The 20,786-nt window shown below is 38.1% G+C and overlaps 1 protein-coding gene across 9 annotated transcripts in view; it reads left to right on the top strand.

The window, feature by feature from the left end:
• Positions 1 to 20,786, top strand: part of MTHFD2L (methylenetetrahydrofolate dehydrogenase (NADP+ dependent) 2 like) — a 128,013-nt gene that overhangs the window by 36,717 nt on the left and 70,510 nt on the right. For all 9 annotated transcript variants that reach the window (XM_006729813.3, XM_081812285.1, XM_081812288.1 and 6 more), the window contains one exon: positions 1,179 to 1,286. In XM_006729813.3, coding sequence (XP_006729876.2) covers positions 1,179 to 1,286 — 108 coding nt within the window. The remainder of the gene's footprint in view (positions 1 to 1,178; positions 1,287 to 20,786) is intronic.

The raw sequence follows: 20,786 nt of genomic DNA, 5'->3' as shown, positions 1-20,786 counted from the left end.
CCAAGAGTAGGTTTGTCTCCCTACTTTTAAATTATACACGTAATGTGCATTTTCCAAAATGAATTGTAGTTTTCCTTACCTTTAAAAACAAAATGCGGGGCGCCTGGGTGGCTCGGTCGTTGGGCGTCTGCCTTCGGCTCAGGTCGTGATCCCAGGGTCCTGGGATTAAGCCCCAATCGGGCTCTGCTCCGCGGGAAGCCTGCTTCTCCCTCTCTTACTCCCCCTGCTTATGTTCCTGCTCTCACTGTGTCTCTCTCTGTCAAATAAATAAATAAAATCTTTAAAAAAATAAAAAATAAAAAAATAAATAAAAACAAAATGCGGTGATCATATTTGAGCCAACTCTAATGACCTAGGTTTTTACTATAGACATTTACATTTGAACTGTGCTCTAAATACAGTAATACTCTCTTGAACCCTTGAGGTGTATAGAGAAATGTTTATCTCTACATTAATCAATTCCATACTGCTTTTATGTTTGTGATCGTCCTGCCTCCCTGACTGTCCCTTCCATTTCTGACAGCATCTTCTCCTTTCAAATCTGCTGTTTTCTAATGGAAGGAGAAAATTTCCAAGAGAAAACAGATCCTAGAACCATCCTTTTAGGATATTACTACTTGTAAAAACCTGAATTCTAACTTCTTCATTTTACTTATGAAGCAATTGTGCCCAAACAAAATAGAGTGTGTTATATTTGCAAGTTTTATCTTTCAGACCTTTTTGAGTCCCTAAAATTCAGCACCTCTTTCCTATGGGGTAAAGGCATGAGCTTTGTAAAAAAATACACTTTTTCCCACTTCATTTTGTTCCAGATTTGCTAAAATTTTGATTGCCAATTAAGCTCGACATTGTTGTACTTTGCTTACTTTATAATTAGTAGTTAATATATTTTAAGTCTTTGCATGTCTAACTCTTCATGTGAATCTCCATGTTTAAAAGTAATTTAATGGCAACTTGAAAATGTAGTTTTTTAACAAGGACAATTATAGAGGAAGTGACAAAGCCAAGAAGCGTAAAAAGAATATTTATAAAAAATGAATGTGGGCACATTATAGACAAGCCACACAATAACTCAAACTTCATTAGAAGTTTTTAAAGAATGTTTTAGTTGGCTGTTCAAATGTTTAATCTGCTTCTTGTTGTTGATTCTTCATTTAAATCAAACTCTGTGTTTTAAGGAATTGAAACATTTGGGAAAAATGTGGTTGTAGCTGGAAGATCCAAGAATGTAGGGATGCCCATTGCCATGCTTTTACACACTGATGGAGAGCACGAACGGCCGGGAGGTAGGTTGGACCTTGATTCCATATACTCTTGCGATTTTCTTCGTTCTTAAAATCATCAGGTCAGGATGCTTGGAAATGTGACTTGGTATATTCATGGGTTTATGCAAATAAAGGCTTCCCTTCTTCCTCATCTAATGACATGAGCACCTTGAAAGTGAATAAAATAATTGCTGGAAATACATGGCCCCTCTGTCCCTATTACTATTATTTTAACCATATACACTTCCTTTAAATAATTGACAATATAAACATTAAGAAAAGTGGAAAGCCACTAAATACATAACAGTCACATGTTGATAGACTTCTGCATGCTCACACACACACACACACCCATACCCACAGACACTCACAAAGCCCTATGGAAAAAGAAACCCAGTGATGACATATCACTTATCTAAAATGATGAATGAGACTTTTGAATATTGCTTTCTCCTTCCTGGGCCTAAGAATTTAAATATTGCCACTAATCAAAATGTATGTGTGGATCATAGTGAATTAGGGCCTGATGATGACTCCAGGGAACTTTAAAAAGCCTTAGTCTTGAGGAGCTCTTTGAAAGGCCAAATCTAGTAATATGCACACAGTTTTCATAGTGAACATCTACAGTTCTAGTGTTACTATTCACTTGTAACTTAATCTACTAGTGCTTATCTGTCTCTTAGGATATAATATATTGATTCATATTTGCCTTTATGCAGTAATTTCTATGTTAAGCAAGTTAAAACAACCAGAAACGTTTACCTAGGTATACCGTTTTTGTTGGAAAATTTTGACTTGGTGTCAGTGTGTAATTTTTTTCTTCATTTTCAGCATTTTATTTTCTTATCTCATCGATAACATAACAAGCAGCATTATGTCACTCCACGACTTGCATGGTACTTTCTCATAAGCCATCTTATTTCGTTCTCAGTCATTCTGGCATATATTAATATTACTTACATTTTGCAGCTAAAAGAAATGATCTTTAGAGAGTTCAGGTGACTTACCCAAGGCCACACAAGGAAATGGTGAATCCAGAGCTGGCAGCTGGATGCTGACTGTGTTTAGGAGGATAGACTTGGGGGTCAGACCCCTCTCCTGCCACGCCCTGTGTCCTTGAATGAGACATTTATGCCATACAAGTCACCACTTCCCATATCTGTAAAGTGCAAATAATATTAATATTTCCTTCACTGGGTTATTGTGAATATTAGATGAGATATGAACATAAAGCTCTAATTACAGTGCCCGACATATTAAGTTAAGTGCTTGGTAAGTGTGAACTGTGGCTATTACTATTATTTCCATTATATGCTTAACTTAATAATCTATGGCCATATTAACTGTAAGGTGTGGAGTTACATGATCCAAGGCTGATGATGTATTCTTTACCTTCATTTGAAATTTTATTGTCTTTTTCTGGTGGGTTTTATGTTTACTTCTTTTGGATTAAATCTAGTCTTTGTTGCAATAATTTGGATAAACATAGAATTTATGAAGTCTGTAAAGTATTTGATTAGAAATATGATGTCATAATATTCCAAATCATACTTTCCGTTGTACTTTTCTTATAGATATCAATATATTGTATGCTAATTTCTTGATAAGTTTCCATTGTCTTAAGTACCTAAGTCTAAGAAAATCAATTTATCCCTTCTTTATGCAATTTTAAATTAGACATCCCTATGTCATAATACATATTAATTTTGTAGATATTTTACACTTTGTATTATAAAATATTCTCATGAATGCATGTTAAAAATTGAATAAAAGTGGAATTAGTTATAATACTGGTCACTTATAGGCCAGGTAGTTAAATTTCCATTTATTATAGCAGCACCTAGGTGCCGTTATAGTTACAGTATCTAAAAGGTAATAAATTATATTAAAAATGATGTTGAGCAGTTTGCAACATGAGTGGTATTTAATCTTATGCATATTTAATGGGAGTGTGGTGACATACATGATTAATATAATGAATTGTTGAGAGCTGCTTACTGAAGATTTGGAGTCTGTGGGAAAGTTAATATTTCAAACGTCCCTGTCTGTTAGAGCAGTAATTATGTGCAGTGACTACATGTGCATTGTTAGCTAATGGAGATAATGAAGGGGGATTAACTCGGCAAATTCATATCTATAGAACTGTTCTGATGACACTCACAATGTTGAGCATTCAGCTCACACTGTATTTCTTTGCCAGAAGAGATTCAGAACCCTAATTATTCATTTGTGTCTTAAAGCCAAAGATAATTGTACTAGAAGAAAAACGGCCATACTGTAATTTAGCTTGATTAATATGTGTCTACTCTTGGCTAGCTTTTAGTCCTGATTATTTAGGACATGAATCCCAGCTGTTTGGTGAGAAAGAGCTTCTTTTAATCCCTCAAGGGCTTGAAATATTTAAAGGACTGGGAATGTGCTAAAATCTTGAGACAAAAGTTAGTGCTGATGCTCAACACAGCAGGATGCTGCAGGGAGATTATGTTCTCCTGAGGACACGTCCTCGCAGAAGGCTTTGCTGAGGACATGGCATTTGAGCCACTCTGTAGTTTCTAGAGAGTAGGTGAGAGATGGTTCTTGTCTTTCAAGAGCTTACAGTGTTGGTGGTAAAGGGAGGGGGGTATAGATACAGAGGCACACGATATGCAAGTATGGGTGTTTTAAATTATAGATAGTCAATGGCACAAAATAAAATCTGGCATCTCTAAGCAAACATTGCATTTGCTTAGGGAAGCCTGTGATTAATTGAGGGGATGTAAAGATATTGACAATGGAGAATCTCTTCTCTTGAGATCCACTCCTTTCATGGATGTTTGAGGGCCATTGTGACCACCTAGAAGACACTGTGTATTCTTTTAACTTCTTCGTATGTGGTAACCTACCCAGTTTCACCTTTTTTCATAATGGAAACTGAATACCTTTGGTATCAGCCCAGTGTCTTTATTTTTAGCTTTATCGTGAGGAAGCAAGAGGGAAGTTCTTGAGTTTCTCTAAAACAGAAATTCCTGCAAGATAACAAAGTACCATAATGACCAGGTGTTAATATTATTACTTGTCATCAAAAGAATACAGAATCTGATTTTATTTCAAGTTTTCTTAGAGTAAATGTCTCTTCATATTTTATATTCTTATGTAGGACATCGCATCTAAACAGATTCCGCCTAAATGGCCAATGACATGGAGTTACATGCTTCTCCTTTAGCTGAAAGATTGTGGTATCATTGCAGTCCCTACATGGATGCAGGGACCTTTTCTTTTTTAAAGATTTATTTATTTATTTGAGAGTGAGAGTGCTCACACATGTGTTAGCGGTGGCGGAGAGGGGAGGGGAGGGAGGGAGAATCCCAAGCGGACTCCCCACTGAAAATAGAGCCCAACATGGGGCTCAATCTCACAACCCTGAGATGGATCATGACCTGAGCCAAAACCAAGAGTCAGACACTCAACCGACTGAGCCACCCAGGCGCCCTGATGCAAGGACTTTTTCAATAGCATTTTGAAAAGGACAGCAACAAGCTGATTATGCTTAGAGGTCAATGGGCTCAGGGATCTTCTTGAATTCACTCAGACAATATGCATTCAGTACTTAATTCTCTGTGAAACACTGTGGGGAACAGTGGTAGAAAAGACTTAGTTCTCTGTTTCTGGAAGATGACAGTCTGCATCTGTAGAGTTCATCTTTGGACACAGTTTTCTCCAAACACTGCTTCTGCATTGGTGTTCAGCTTTTGAATTCAAGCTACCCTTCTGCCACACCTTTCTGTCTATCAGGTCATTTTTATTCAAGGGGCAGCCTATCTAAATGGAAAACCATAAGACATTTTGCCAAGAGAATGCCCTTCCTTTGCGAAAATTGGCTCCAGGTGTGAAAATAAACACTTTTGCCAGACTGGGAGCATTCTCTCTCACCTGCAGGAGGTGCTGTCAGGAGGTAACACAGGAGTGGAGGTTCCAGGTAGTGCAACGTGATCTCAGTGGTATGTGTGATTAAGCTCAGCCCAGTGCCAGGTTGGGCCAGGCATTCTCGGGTTTCAAAGAGAGGAGCCAAATAGAAACGCCTAGGAATGCAGGAGTCATGCAAAGGCTCACACCACAGAGCCTGAGACTTAGTCTTGTTGGCAGCAGAGTGGAGTGGGATGTTTGCTACCTCCATGGAATGAACCATTGTCAAACTGGGGCAGGGAGGATGGCAGGCATTTGGTCACTATTCCTCCCATCCCATGACCCCTAAGTGAGAAGGCCCCTGATAAGATATTGGAGATATTATGTCTTGTGATGCCTCCGTGTCCATTAGACCTTACTGAATTCCAGCGCTGAGTTTGCATAGTGGAAAGTAATAGAAAAAAAAAATGCTTGTTCTTGTCTCCTTTTCTTAGCTGAATAATAAGAGTACTGCTTAATTTTTTTTTAAGATTTTATTTATTTGAGAGAGAAAGAGCACGAGCCAGGGGGAGGGTCAGAGGGAGAGGGAGAAGCAGACTCTTCATTGAGCAGCGAGCCTGATGTGGGGCTTGATCCCAGGACCCCTAGAACATGACCTGGGCTGAAGGCAGACACTTAACCGCCTGAGCCACCCAGGCACCCCCAGTACTGCTTAATTTTTAACATCTCCTAAATTCAGCCAGCTCTTATCTGGAAAGCACTGTGCTTGGAAAATAGCATGTATTCTTACACCAGGCAGCTGGGACTATGACACTCTTGCAACTAACATTAACCATTATTTAAAATGTAAAGTGACGTCTAAGCCTTTCTCTTTCCCTTTCATTTTCTCTCTTTCCCCATGACTTCAGAGTACAAGGCATTTGTTTTATTACCGGCAGAGAGCATCCCTTTTCTAGTGTCTGTAAGCCTGCGTGTTCGAGGTACCACTCATAAGGTTATTGTGGTCTGCTCCACACTGCCCTTTAAGGCATTCCTCCTGCCGCTTTCTTCCTGGGACCCGATGCCGAAGCTCCATAGAATCCCGCGCTGGTCTTCGAACATGCCATGTCTTCCAAGCCTCCTTGCCCTCATGTACCCTGTTCCCTCTGCTTGGGACTCGGCTTCCTACCTCCCACCCGTCTTTCCAGATGCAGCCCAAATCTTCTGCTTTATGCATGTTGTATATGCTGCGATCACAGTACTAATCCTCTCACATGTTGATCATCTACCTGTTCTTTCCTACACACGCATAGTGAACTTGAACTTCTCAATGACACATATGTGTCTGGCTTTTTGTATCTGAAATTTAGCACAGGGCTTGGTACGGAGTAATGCAACCAGCCAGTCCATCAGTAAAAGTTTATTTAGTGTTTCCTATGTGCCAAGTACTGTGCTAGTGTTGTAGAAAGTGAGACTACAGGCTAGGAATTTAAAATAAAACATTGTCGCTTACTGAAAACAAAAAATGCCTGTATATTGAGAAGGAAGGGGAAGAGGGAGAGAGAAGTAGCTAGGTGCTTCTCAGACACTAATTCCTTCATATTTTAAAATTACAGGCGTTTATATAAAAGTATAACTTAAGACTCCCCTTTCCCCAAGAATCAGATCACAGGGGAGGACGGTGGCTCATGACTGTCAGAGGAAGGAGAGAGGAGATCTCAGGATACTGGGAATGGAGGGGAGGGTGCTGCTGGCAGCATTAATTGAAAGAGGTCACAGTGTTTCCCAGTAAAATGCTTAGGATCTATCCTTTTCTTTAGGCTAACTTTTTTTCCCCCTCAACCTGCTGATCGATGTGGCTGTCTTGTTACAGAGGGGCTGATTTCTTTGTCACTAAGTGTGGGGACTACGATGGTGAGTATATCAGCTATTGCTCTGTCCTCTTGAGCCCACAGTCTAGTAGGAAGGACAGCCAGCCATTAAACAGTTAGGTATGAAGGATTAATCACCATAATCGTGCAAAGAGCTGCGAAAGAGGTAGAGCTTTCTATAATAAAGAGTTTAACTATAGGAAGGAATAGTTTCTAAATACAGTTATAGATGAATGTCATGCCTTCCTGTTGTCTACCTTCTGTTACTATTCTTCACTTCAGACCAAAAAATCCCACCTAATAAGCAAAAACAAAACTATCTTCTACTTGAAATTATGAAAAATTCCATCTATGGCCATACCACCCTGAAAGCACCTGATCTCATCTGAAATTATTAAAAATTCCTAAAATCTGGAAGAAAACATTTCACTCTCTACAAAATAAATCGTTCATACCATAAATATAAATGATGATTTAGTGATTTAAAAAAATAAAGTCAGGGGCGCCTGGGTGGCTTAGTCGGTTGAGAGTCCAACTCTTGGTTTTGTCTCAAGTCATGAGCTCAGGTTCATGAGACTGAACCCCATTGGGCTCCGCACTCAGCGGGGAGTCTGCTTGAAGATTCTTACCCCTCCCCCTGCACACTCACTTTCTCTCCAGAATAAATAAATAAATCTATAAAAACAATAAATAAAGTCAGTGCCAAGAGTGTTATATATAAAGGTACTAAATGCACTTCAATAGTGTGGGCTCTACTCTGTTTAATCAATTAGTATATCTGAAGTTTCTTCTATTTTTTTTTCTTCTTATAATTTGTTGCTTTTCTTATTCTGAGGTCTTTTTCTATTTCCCATTGTGAATATTTCTGCAGACTTTCAGGACATCCCAGAGCTGCTTCTCTTTGCCCCCTCCCTCATTGTTCTGTTTTAACCCCTCACCTGTCATCCTTCAGCATTGTAGATAGGAGTGTTCCTTCTTACTCATGTATTATATGTCAGCTCAGATATAACTTCTCGAGCAGGCTTCTCTGATAGCCTGTCCCACCCTCTCCCACACACCACCATGGACACATTGAAGAACTTTTCCTTCACATCATTTATCAGTTTGTGATTAGCATTTCTTAGTCATTATTTGATTAATGTTCATCACACTCACTGGACTATTAACCCCACAAAAGCAAAGACAACATCTGTTTATCTTCCCATTTTATCTCCTGCACCTCACACAATAGCTGTCCAGAGAGTCTTTGTTCAACAAATGAATGGGTAAATTTACTTGTCGACCAAGAGTATCATGGAAGATTTAATACAGCTAATACATAAGCTGTATTCTTAGCAACACCAGTGTACCACAAAATCTTAAATGGGTTTGATTTAAAAAGAAAAATAAGAGAGGGGAGTTGTTCAAGTAAGTTTGGGAAATCTGGATTAAATAAAATCGAACCTATAACTTGACTGTGATATTTCTCAGAGACTTTAATGTAGTATTATAGCATAGCCTTTAACATGGTAAGCACTGTGAATCTCTGAGAGGGTAATAATATTTAGTATTTGACTCTGGAAGTTGGTTTTTGATTTTTGTTTTTTCCTCTAACAAAATACATGTATTTGTATTTATATTTGCTCTGTTTGCATCTAGATATTTGCTATGTTTGTACTAGCATACCCCCAGAGGTCTAGTCTTTTTCCACAGAGAGGATGAATAGAAGGGCAGTAAGCAGTACAGTGTTCTTCGAGATGTCTGCGTATTTCACTCTCAAATGCAGGCAGAAACCTTGGAAATACTTATTTAGTGTTTGTGTATGATCTTTTAAGCATGTTTGCAGAGTAAGACTTTGTAGTAAAGTCCTGGAGTTTATTTTCATCTGTTAATCTTGGAGAGTAGAAAGTAAATGCAAAAATTATATAAGGCTGTAACAAACAGACCCCTTCTGCACCAACACACACACACCCCTTCTAGCCAAAACAACTAGAAAGGAAAAAACAATACTTTGGCTCATGTCAGCACCCCTTGTCCCATGGCTAAGCTGGCTAGCTCATTTTGGCTAGGATTCAGAAGGTTCTGATTGCTTTAGTTAGTCTTTATAGCTTAAAATCTGTTTCACAATCAGAAATTCTGTCAATCCTGATTTGGCAATTTGGTACCATGGGGAATTTGGTCACCTGAGGAACTGATTCATGTAGATGACTCAAAACATTTCATCCCTATTAATAGGAAAATAATCCTAGAAATATAAGGTTTCAAAACCAATTATCTTATTTATGATTGCCATATTGTTCACACCATAGCTGCAGTCTTGAATGGTGAAGATTGACTCCTAGAACAGGAAAACCTAGTGTCAATGAGCATAGACTCTTTGTTGCCTGAACACACATTCTGTTCCCGCATGTTCCTGTGAGATCGGGGTATGCATGGTTGTTTGGAGAATTAAGTGAGCTGATCCCTGTAAGGGATTTAATATTCACACATGGTGAGTGTTGGGTACATGTTAGCTGTTACAGTATACTTATTCTAAAAAGTATTTAAGGTGGGCCACAGCAATATATGAAACACAATGCCAGTGTGAAATAGTTAAAAGGGAGAAGCAAGGCCTAGAACTAAAACAGAACCAAGAATAAGGCTATTAAAAATAGGCATATCATTAAATCTTCATGGACATATTACCACTGCCAAGCACATTGCTTTTCATATACTAGTGCTGAATATATGTTAGGTGAATTTGTTTGAGTCTAAACTATACTTTATGATTGGGTCACTAATTTCATCTTGAGAACTCTTTCCCTGGAAAAAAATAATCGGTTACCCAATTAAGTGTCTTTAGAATTAAAAATAAATACATGCTCAGGATAAATAAAACATTTTTTGGTGTTAAAACTGAAAAGTAATTTCTCCTGAGGGTTCTTATAAGCAAGAAACTGTGGAATGAACTGAGTGATATTCATAACATGCTTTTTAATTTAATGAAATGGCCACATCATATAGGGCTATTTCTGTTATTGCTTAAGCACGGATTAAAGCTACCACTGGCATGTATTTCTTTTCTTTCACTAGATATTTCTTCTCATTCTCTTGTTTCTGGGTCATTGTATTCTTCCCAACTTCTAAACCAGTGGTTCTCAACCTTAGCTGCCCACTAGAATCATTGAAGGGCTTTTAAAAGTATGGTTGCCTGAGCCCAACACACAGCAATTAAATCAGAATCTTTCAAGCTGGACCTGAGTATCAGTATTTTTTGGAATGCTTCATAGAAGATTCTAATGTGGTCAAGGTTGAGGGCAACTGCTCAAAACATTGGAATAAGCCCAGGGTTTCACTTCTCATTCCAGAACCATTCCTAGGTCATCTTTTCTAGTCCCAAAGTCTTAAATACCCTCTGTATTTCCTAGGTGTTGAGACCCCTGGAACCACTGTCCACTTGGCAAGTCCACTTGGATGGCCAGTAGGCACTTCAAACTTACCATATGCAAACCTTCAATCTTAATTTTACTCCCCATAGTCTGTCCTGTCTTAGGAAGTAGCACTGTCCGTTCACCCTTGCTCGGTTGCTCAGGCCACCCTTGACCTCTCTTTCTCTCACACCTCATGTCTTATCCATTAGCAGTCTGTTTAAAATATACCCATGCTCACATCCACCAAAAAGATCCTAGTTGAGACAGCCATCGTCTTTCACTTGGAGCACCATGAAATTTACAAACCAGTTTCTCTGCATCCACCCTTGTCCCTTCTCCCATATGTTCCACATGGTGGGTCTCAATCACGCATGGCTTCCCATAACACTCAGCACAACATTACATCAGAATAAAATCCAGCTTCCTTCATGTGATATGCAAGACCTTTCAGGAGCTGGCCTGGGCTGCATCTTTTTTCTCACTTCCTACCATTCTCACCCCCCATCACTGCCCTCCAGCCACGGCTGCCCTTTGCTTCCCTAGAAAACACGTCATACGTGCTCGTGTGTCAGGGTCTTTGACTTGGTTTTCCTTCTTCTGGAATGCTTTTTTGAGGTTATTTACATAAATTATTTTTCTGATTTCCTTTGGGTTTCTCTCTGAATGTTACCTCCTTGGGCTGTCCCTCGCCACCTTAACAAAATAGCACCCATGCTCTTATTCTGTATTCACTGACTCTGCATTCCTTTCTTCAAAACATTTATTACTACATAGAATTTTATTATATGTATATTTTTTCACTTGTATATTCTCTTTGTTGAATAAATCAATCTGTGACTTCAGTAATTTTTGGCCAAATAAAGGGGCAGATTTTTTTTTAAAGATTTTATTTATTTATTTGAGAGAGAGAATGAGATAGAGAGAGCATGAGAGGGGGGAGGGTCAGAGGGAGAAGCAGACTCCCTGCTGAGCAGGGAGCCCGATGCGGGACTTGATCCCGGGACTCCAGGATCATGACCTGAGCCGAAGGCAGTCGCTTAACCAACTGAGCCACCCAGGCGCCCAGGGCAGATTTTTTTAAATACCTAGAGACACTGGTGGTGAGGACTCAGTCCTCCCTAATAATACTCTTTGTCTCAAAGGTACTTTGAGATAGTTGTTTAAGAGGAGTGAGCCTGAAATGGTATTTGACTAATTAAAAATGAAACCACATTCCTCCTAGTGGCCCAAGTTGTTTGGAAGATAACTGAAGGACTGATCTACAGGAAATCAGACCAGCCAGGTCTGGACCAGATACAAATGCATTTAAAGCCTGGCCCATTTTAAGCATGAAAAGAAGGCTTAGCTCTAGGTGCTCTATAACTATCTCTAAAATTATTTAAGTGATTTAATCCAGATAAAGCAACTGAAGTTGAAATAGAAAACTTACAGCAGCACCTGGGTGGCTCAGTGGGTTCAGTGTCTGCCTTCAGCTCAGGTCATAATCCCAGAGTCCTGGGACCAAGCTCCACATCGGGGTCCAGGCTTAGCGGGGAGTCTGCTTCTCCTTCTCCAGACTCTGCCGCTCCCACTGCTTGTGCTCTCTCTCTCCCTCTATCTCAAATAAATAAATAAAATCTTAAAAAAAAAAGAAATAGCAACCTTACAGTAAATGGAATTCAGGAGTCAGGAGAATGCAATACTATTTCAAGATCTGGGAAATGACCTCTTGATCATTTTACAAATGGGAAAAACTAAAGCTAAAATCATCCTTTTTTTATCAGAGGCACATGTGTTTTCTGCCATTAGCTGGCCTCTTCGCAGTACTACCGGAGTACGTCAGGTGGGATCTGAAAGTAGAATGTGTCCCAAAGGAAAAAGAAGTGTCATCCAAGATCCCTCAGTGGCTTCCTAAAAGAGGCAGGGTGATTGTCCAGAAATGCTCTTCTGCCCACTGACGTGACCACATCGTGGTTGCTGGCTCTGAATCTATAACTCTGAACCCGGGCGGTGCCGCTTCTGACTGCCCAGTGCGGACGGAGGCTGTGGAGTGTCATGATTAGGAGCTTGGGCTTTAGAGCCGGACTGACTCAGTTTGAATTCTGGCTCTTAGATGGTTTGTATGACCTTGGACAAATTACTGGACTTCTTGTGTCTCTTCAGGTTCCTCATTTGTAAAATACAAATAACATTAGTTTCTTTTTTTTTTAATTAATTTATTTTTTTTGATGTAGTGTTCCATGATTCATTGTTTGCGTATAATACCCAGTGCTCCATTCAATACATGCCCTCTTTAATATCCATTAGTTTCTACCTTATAAAAAATACTCTCATGGTATCTTATGAAGAGTGTGTGATAGGAAAATGTATGATAATATGTGTAAGGTGCTAGAACAATGTTAGACGTATAGTAAGTTCTTACATAAGGGTCATCTTAATCATGTATGTTTAGGCTCTGTCCATTTAGCTGCTACAGAGAATTTCTCTGTAGAGAGGTTTTTTTTTTTTTTGTAAAAATGAGAATTTCATTATTATTTGGGTTTTTTTGAGGGTATCGATCTTAAATACAGTTAAATAGCTAGATCAGGAATAGGGTTAGCAAAACATTCCTTTGTGAGACATGATAAAGAATAATAATTTGATATATAGATTTAGGTGCAAATTCACAGATTCTTATAAAGAAATGACTAATTGACTGTCCTATACTTGAGTATCCAATCAAATATCTCTTTTTTAAAAAATTTTTTTTATTGTTATGTTAATCCCCATACATTACATCATTAGTTTTAGATGTAGTGTTCCATGATTCATTGTTTGTGCATAACACCCAGCGCTCCATGCAGAATGTGCCCTCTTTAATACCCATCACCAGGCTAACCCATCCTCCACCCCCCTCTCCTCTAGAACCCTCAGTTTGTTTCTCAGAGTCCATAGTCTCTCATGGTTCGTGTACCCCTCCGATTTCCCCCCCTTCATTCTTCCCCTCCTGCTATCTTCTTTTTTTTTTTTCTTAACATATATTGCATTATTTGTTTCATAGGTTCTGTAGAGAGGTTTTTGTTTGTTTGTTGTATGCTACAAGATGCAATCACAGCTTACAAAGAGAGTAAGAAACATATTCTAGTCCAGAATCTTTAGACCTCTGGAGGCATTTGTCCAAAACCAGAACTCAGGTTGCTTTTCTCCTTTGGATGCTGTTCTGGTGATGAATACAGAGTTTTCCTCAGTGTTTTGCTTTTATTTTTCTCTCTCTCTCTTTTTTTTTTTGAGAGGGAGAGGGAGAGGGTGGGGCAGAGGGAGAGAGAGAATCTTAAGCGGGCTCCACACCCAGCACAGAGCACCTGGGTGGCTCAGTGGGTTAAGTCTCACAACCCTGAGATCATGACCTGAGCTGAAATCAAGAGTTGGATGCTCAACTGACTGAGACACCCAAGGGCCCCTCCTTTAAACCAGACCATGGTATGGGTTAATGTATCAGGAATGATTCAGTTTTCTCTTATCCAGGGAAAGTGACAAAGCAAACGCCTGTATGTGAGATTCTAGCTCCTACTGGATTTGCCATTTTGCTTCATCCACCAGTGCAGGTTCAAGCTGGCATTTAAAGATTTGCCTCATGGAAAAGGAAGTGAGACTTGTTCTATGTTGCTGTAGAAGACAGATCTAGAATCATGGTAAAAGTTGCAAAAAGGTAGACTTCAGCTCTTGCAAAGAAGAAGTTTCTAACTGGGCTAAATAACATGCCCTTCTCACATTTTTATGGAAAATATTTTATCGATGGGCAAGGATAGTAAAAGCATAGGGGGATTGAAGCAGAAGCAAAATAAATTCTACTCACATCAAGAATCTTTCTTCCCTAAGACCTTTAACTGCACCTGCGCTGTTCTTAGCTGGAAGAGATGGTGGTGCTCTCTCTACCCACACCGTGACTTATACCGCCTTTTAACGTGGACCTGACCACACTGTATTCTCATCCCAGTTTACATATCTGTTTCTCATGTGAGACTGTGGAATTGTGTGTCTCCATTGCTTAGCATGGTTCTGGGATTATTTCTTGATTATTGAGTAAATGAAGCCAGGGAATGACCTCGAAACGCCCAACAAAAATAAACTCCTCATTTTAAGTCATTTAAACCAAAAAAAAAAAAAAAAAAAGCTACTCTAAAATGAAGCATATTGTGCTGTTTGTTCTAGCGTCTTTTTAAGTAGCAAATATTTTTCTCCTCAAATTGGCACTGTTAGTTGCCAAAACTCTTTGCTACAATCTGCAATTTTACGTAAATTACAGTATAATAATAGCCTAGAAAACTGCTCAGACAGCTCCCAGTAGACAATTCTTGATTGACTGTGGACTTTTATATAGCAAGAAGCATATCTTGCCCAGCAGTTAATTATGAAGTTCTAACAGAACTCTCAGATTCCAGGAGATAGGTTCTAAGTTTTTTATTCTTGCTCTGTCTTACAAACATGATGTAAAGCGCTGGGCACCATGAAGTTGCTTAAGACTCTGCTTATAAAAGTTTTTATCTGGGTCTGTGTGATAGTTAGAAAAATTAGGCCCTCGCCCAGGCTGGTATCATATGCACAATAAGAGGATAAAGCCGAGTGTGGGAAAAAGTCATCTGAGGGTCAGAGATATGCATCATTCTGCAGAGTAGCTGCTGTGACTTGTTAGTTCTGGTTACCCCAGGGAAGAGTTGAGTTAGAAAGGATTAGGTGCAGCAAGCCAGAGGATTCGCTGAAGAAAAGTAAGAGGGCACCAGACCTGAAAACAGGAATGACAAGAATTTTCACAGGTTAACTAAGCAGATAGTTTGCAGGATAGCTAGCTCTCAGCAGCAGGATCGGGTATCAAGGTGCTCATCAGCAAAGGGCAAAGGCAGAAGAGACTGAGGCATGATTTGAATACATTTGCCTTTAACTCCTCGATTTACCTCTTTTTTGCTATCATCCTCTGGTCTCCTGAATAGTAGGCTGAAAGCCTCTCCATGGGTTGATATCGTTATAATAAGAAACTTATCAATCAAGTCTAAATATGACTTTGATATTTCCCATAGGTTTCACAAGTCAGACTCACTGAGGGGTAATAACAAGTTAACTGGATATTGAAGGGAGGGTGGAGTTGCCTAAAAGAGCTCTCTATGCTTATTGAAATTCATCTTAATATTTTTTCTTTTGCTCTAAACTTTATAGGTTATGTGTATATACAACTCAGTGGATGATTATGTATCTCTCAATTCCATGCTGAAATCATCAGTGCTGAGGAAGTGGGAGGTTTTTGTTTGGTCTTGATTTTTGTGGGCATTGGGAGGCTCTCATTCAAGAGAACATACTCGCATGGGTCGCTAATGTCTAAGGGGACCTTTCTGCATAGGGGGGGACTGTACTAAGGTAGAGATGGGGGGATGCTTTGTAGTTTTGCCTTGGGATAGTTCTAAACATATACTCTACATTTATTGATGGTGTATGGCAAGTGAAAGAAAGAGGAAACAGAAGGGAGACTCTTGGACTTCTGCTCTGTATAGCTGGGCAGAAGGTGGTACCGTTAACTGAAATAAGATTGGTATCAAGTACTTCTAGGTTGGTTGCCTCTCCTTGTTCTTCCTTTTCAAAGCTGTCCTCATTATTGTCTTTTATTTGTCCTTACTAACTTTGGGATGAAATTATATTCTTCCAAAAAATAAAATTCACAACTACCAGTTTTTATTGGAATTGTATTAAATTTGTAGTGAACATAGAATTGTTAATCTTTATGATATGGAGTCTTTTATCCAAGAACATGGTTTATCTTTCTAGTTCTTTAGTCTTACCTATGTCTTTTGGTGTTATTCTGGAGATTTTCTTTTATCAGATAGATTTTGTATGTTGCTCATTAAGTTTGTTTCTGAGTATTTTACCTTTTGTATTTACCTCTTATAATGGAGTCTTTTCTTTCACTTTTTCTTCTAATGTGTTGTTATATATGAAAGCTGTTTATTACTGTTTATTTTTTACTTGGCAATTATTGAATTCTCTCACTGCTTATAATATTACAGCTTTTAGACTATTTAATATTAACACCTTACCTTCTAATTTCTTTTGTTTCCTTTTTGTTCTTTAACTTTTTAAAGTGATTGATTTGCTTATTTTCTTATTTTTATTTTATTGATACAATAATTTAGATCTGTGAGTTTTCCTCTGTGCTTTACCTTTATTTTATAGAATCTAATATGTGCTAATTTCATTATAAATGTTTCTAGAAATTCTGTACAGTTATTTTGTGTTTTCTTTTTGACCCAAGAATTATTTATTTATTTTTTAAGATTTTATTTATTTATTTGAGAGAGAGAGAGAGGCAGAGGGAGAGGGAGAAGCATAAGCATGCTCCCTGCTGATCAGGGAGCCCAACGTAGGGCTCCATCCTAGGACCCTGGGATCATGACTTGAGCTAAAGGCAGACACTTAACTGGCTGAGCTACCCAGGAGATCTGACCCAAGAATTATTCAAAATAGGGTTTTAAAAAAATCCCAGTGGAAGAAACTTGTAATTTCTGATTTTTTCAATAATTATAACTTTATTGATTTGTGATCAAAGAAAATATCTGAAGTTTATGTAGCTATTTTTTTGGTATTAATTAAAATTTTCTTTGTAGTTAAAATCATACTACTTCAAAAATATTCTTTGATCACATGAAAAGAAAGTATATGTTCTACTTTCAAAATGTGATATATTACAATCAGGCACATACCATTAATTATGTTAGTACATTTTCTATATCTTTGATCTGTTGTGCATTAAGAAAGGTGAATTAAATTCAGCAAATACAATGTGTTTCTTTTTCTATTTGTAGTCCCTGTAATTTCTGCTGTATGAATTATATTTCTCTTTTATATGTTACTTATATATTTCTTATTGTTGTGCGCTCATTTGAATCATGTCTTTGCTTTATAATGTGTACTTCTTTGTCTTATTTAATGTAAATTTCGCCTTATTTGACAATAAGAACATCTTACCTTTTTTTGTAATTTTCCTGCTACACGTTTGCCCATTTTTTATTTCTAACATTTCCAAACAGCTTGGTTTTAGATGTGCCTTACATAAAGTAAAGAATTAGATTTTGTTTTTGCTTTGTGAGCCAATTTGAAATATTATTCTTATAAATAGGTAACTTAGGAAAATTTATTATGATTATAAATATGAATGATCTGAACTGTCTGTCATATTATTTTCTGTTCTGTTTGTTGTTTTTATGGCTTTTATTCATTTTTTACTTTTTTTTTCTTTTTGTATATGGTTCTTCTGATACTTAGGAAGGTTTGTTGTTATTCTAATAGTTTTAACTTTACACAGTACTCTTAGTTCTCTTTTCTTCATATGGTATCTATTGATACTCTAATAAAAAAATGATAAAAATGCTTTCTTTTTCTTCCCTGATTTCATTTCTTTTGTCTCCTACTTAATATTTGCCAATAAAAATGATCTTTTAATGTTTTTACCTTATAATCCTAAATATGCTTCTATTATTTGATTGATCAGCCTTAAGTGTTTTCTCTTGATTCTAGTCATTAGATAGTAGGTGATCAGCAAACTTTCTCATCTGTACCCTTTCCATTCTAATTTTGTTAGTTGTACCATTTCTCCATAATCAGAGCAAATAGCACTTACATTTTGTCTATCATCCCAATTCCTATATTTTTTAAGTCTTAGTTTTATGATTAAATATATTCCAAACTCTCCAATAGTCCTTTTGCTAGTTTCCTCAGGTATATGATATTTAATTTATTAAAGTTAATCATTTAGCAAGTTCCTCAGGAAAAACACATGGGAATAATATTCCCTGAGGTCTTACAGTTTCAAAATTGTAACCTTTTATTTTGGAGGATGATTTTACTGGATATAAAGTCCTTGCCTCCCAATTTTTTTTTTATATGAGCCTCTTATAAATATTGCTCTTTTTCTGTTTTCTGGAGTTGAATGTACAAATCTGAATTTTTGCTCTCACCATTCTTTTTTTAATCTTTACAATCCAGCTACATTACTGAAATTTCTCTCAGTGTTGACCATTATGGGTCAATTTATATGGATTCAAGTCTTTTTTCCCCAGGTTTTGTGACTTTACATTCTTAATTTTTAAATTTTTGGCATAATGTTTAGTCATAATGTTCAACTTTTCCATTGCAATACTTTTATTTTTTTTAAAGATTTTATTCATTTATTCGACAGAGAGAGAGACAGCGAGAGAGGGAACACAAGCAAGGGGAGTGGGAGAGGGAGAAGCAGGCTTCCTGCTGAGCATGGAGCCCGATGCGGGGCTCGATCCCAGGAACCTGGGATCATGACCTGAGCTGAAGGCAGATGCTTAACCGACTGAGCCACCCAGGCGCCCCTCCATTGCAACACTTTTTGTTGTTGAGTGTATTGGTTTATTGGTAAATTCTTTTTTTTTTTTTTAAAGATTTTATTTATTTATTCATGAGAGACACAGAGAGAGAGAGAGGCAGAGGGAGAAGCAGGCTCCCAAGGAGCAGGGAGCCCGATGCGGGACTCGATCCCAGGACCCCGGGATCATGACCTGAGCCGAAGGCAGAGGCTTAACCGTCTGAGCCACCCAGGCGCCCCTATTGGTAAATTCTTAAAAAACCTTTTTTTCCTTTTGTTTTTTTCTTGGGTCTGCCATTTTAAAATGTATTCTTTTATTTACTTAAAAAATACAGTAAAATTCACTCTTTTGGGTGTATAGTTCCATGAATTTAGACAAATGCGTATAGTCATGTAACTACCACTAGAATCAGAACCCCAAATTCTCCTGGGCTGGTTATCACATGGCATCATTTTACTAATTCTGTGTCAAATCCTTTTTTAATTACTTATCATTGAATGAGTTGGATTCCGTGGATCTGCTATTCTCAGGGTACTTCTGCAGGGGTTGGGAGGAGGTGCCAGGCAGTCCTCGGATCCCTCCTTCACCACTTACACAGACTCAAACTGCTTCCTGTTGGAATGGCTCCTCTGTGGGGGTCTTTCTGTTACTAGCTGCTATGAACTTGACTGGATCCAAGAGGGCTTCTTCTGCATTTATTTCTATCTTTGCTATAGATAAGAGAGATATTTTGCATGTTGACGTGAGCCCTGCACCTTCACACAGTATATTTCTGCAGTCATTTTTAGAGATTGACTGCTACTGGGCCATCTTATTCTCTGTATTTCTTTGCTGCCTTTCTTCCTGTGTGGTATACGCTAACTCAGCCAGCCCTGGGTAACTCACATATTTTTTGGAGTCTGTGGAAAATATGTCTTCTAATTTTGCTAAAAATGGAGATCATGGAGTTTTTGTTGTTGTCATTAAAAGTGTAGCATTTGTATGTTGCCTAGGAGCAGAAGAGAGAAGGCCCTGTCTCACACAGCTGTGGCCTCACTGGAAGTCCTTCTCTGATTCCCCTCCTCCCTGCCTTTCTTTCACTCCTCTTCCTTGGCTCACACTTGAAGCACTGCAAACCCCTCAGGCTGCTAACTTCTCTTATTCATACATCAGTTCCTTAAAGCCTGTATGAATACTTCCTGTTATATCTTATATCTCTTTGTCATTTCCTAAACACATAACTTCAAAATTAGTCCATTTTTTTCCTGTTATTCTGTTGGTTCGGAATGCCCTTTACTTCTTTCCCTAACTAGTATACCCTTGCTCATACTTTAAGACCCCAAAAAGTATACTATCTCCTTTAGGAACCATTCCTAGACACCCTCAAAAGAGAGACAGAATTAATCTCTCAGCTGTGCTCCCACAATACATTGCCCCATTTTGGGTGCACTTATCTTGCTGTTTTCAGTATTTATATACCTTGTTATCAGGCCAATGTGTATCCCCTACATTTACATATTAACCCGTCAATCCAGAACTTTCAAATGCTGGGTTTCTGGAATCTTACTTACAGCTCTTTTATGATGGTCAGCACATACTCTCATTTGGTCTTAGTTGATTTTCCACTGGTTAATTGAAGGGTACAGTATTCTGGGTCATCTAGGCTTTCTTTTTTTTTTTTTATTTGAAAGTTCTGATTACTTTCTTATCTGTAAAATGAGAACAAAATATTAATGTCTTTCTGATAACACTATTGTAGACATTAAATGAACTAATGAAGGTGAAGTCTTAAACACAATACCAGGTATGGAACATGCAACAAACTTAGCTATTATATTTTGATAAGCTGTGCCTCTGAAAAATTGAAGAGCCATGAGAAGAAATAGTACCATAACACCAGTAGAATTCTTTTTTTTTTTTTTGATGTAGTGTTCCATGATTCATTGTTTGCGTATAACACCCAGTGCTCCATTCAATACATACCCTCTTTAATACCCATCACCAGGCTAACCCATCCTCCCACCCCCCTCCCCTCTAGAACCCTCAGTTTGTTTCTCAGAGTCCATAGTCTCTCATGGTTCATCT

Source organism: Leptonychotes weddellii, chromosome 2 (genome assembly GCF_054177405.1).
Source record: "Leptonychotes weddellii isolate Sample4059 chromosome 2, ASM5417740v2, whole genome shotgun sequence".
In the NCBI taxonomy this organism is placed as follows: Eukaryota; Metazoa; Chordata; class Mammalia; order Carnivora; family Phocidae; genus Leptonychotes; species Leptonychotes weddellii.
Note: the sequence above shows the minus strand (reverse complement) of the source record. Positions and strands in the feature narration are given on the sequence as shown.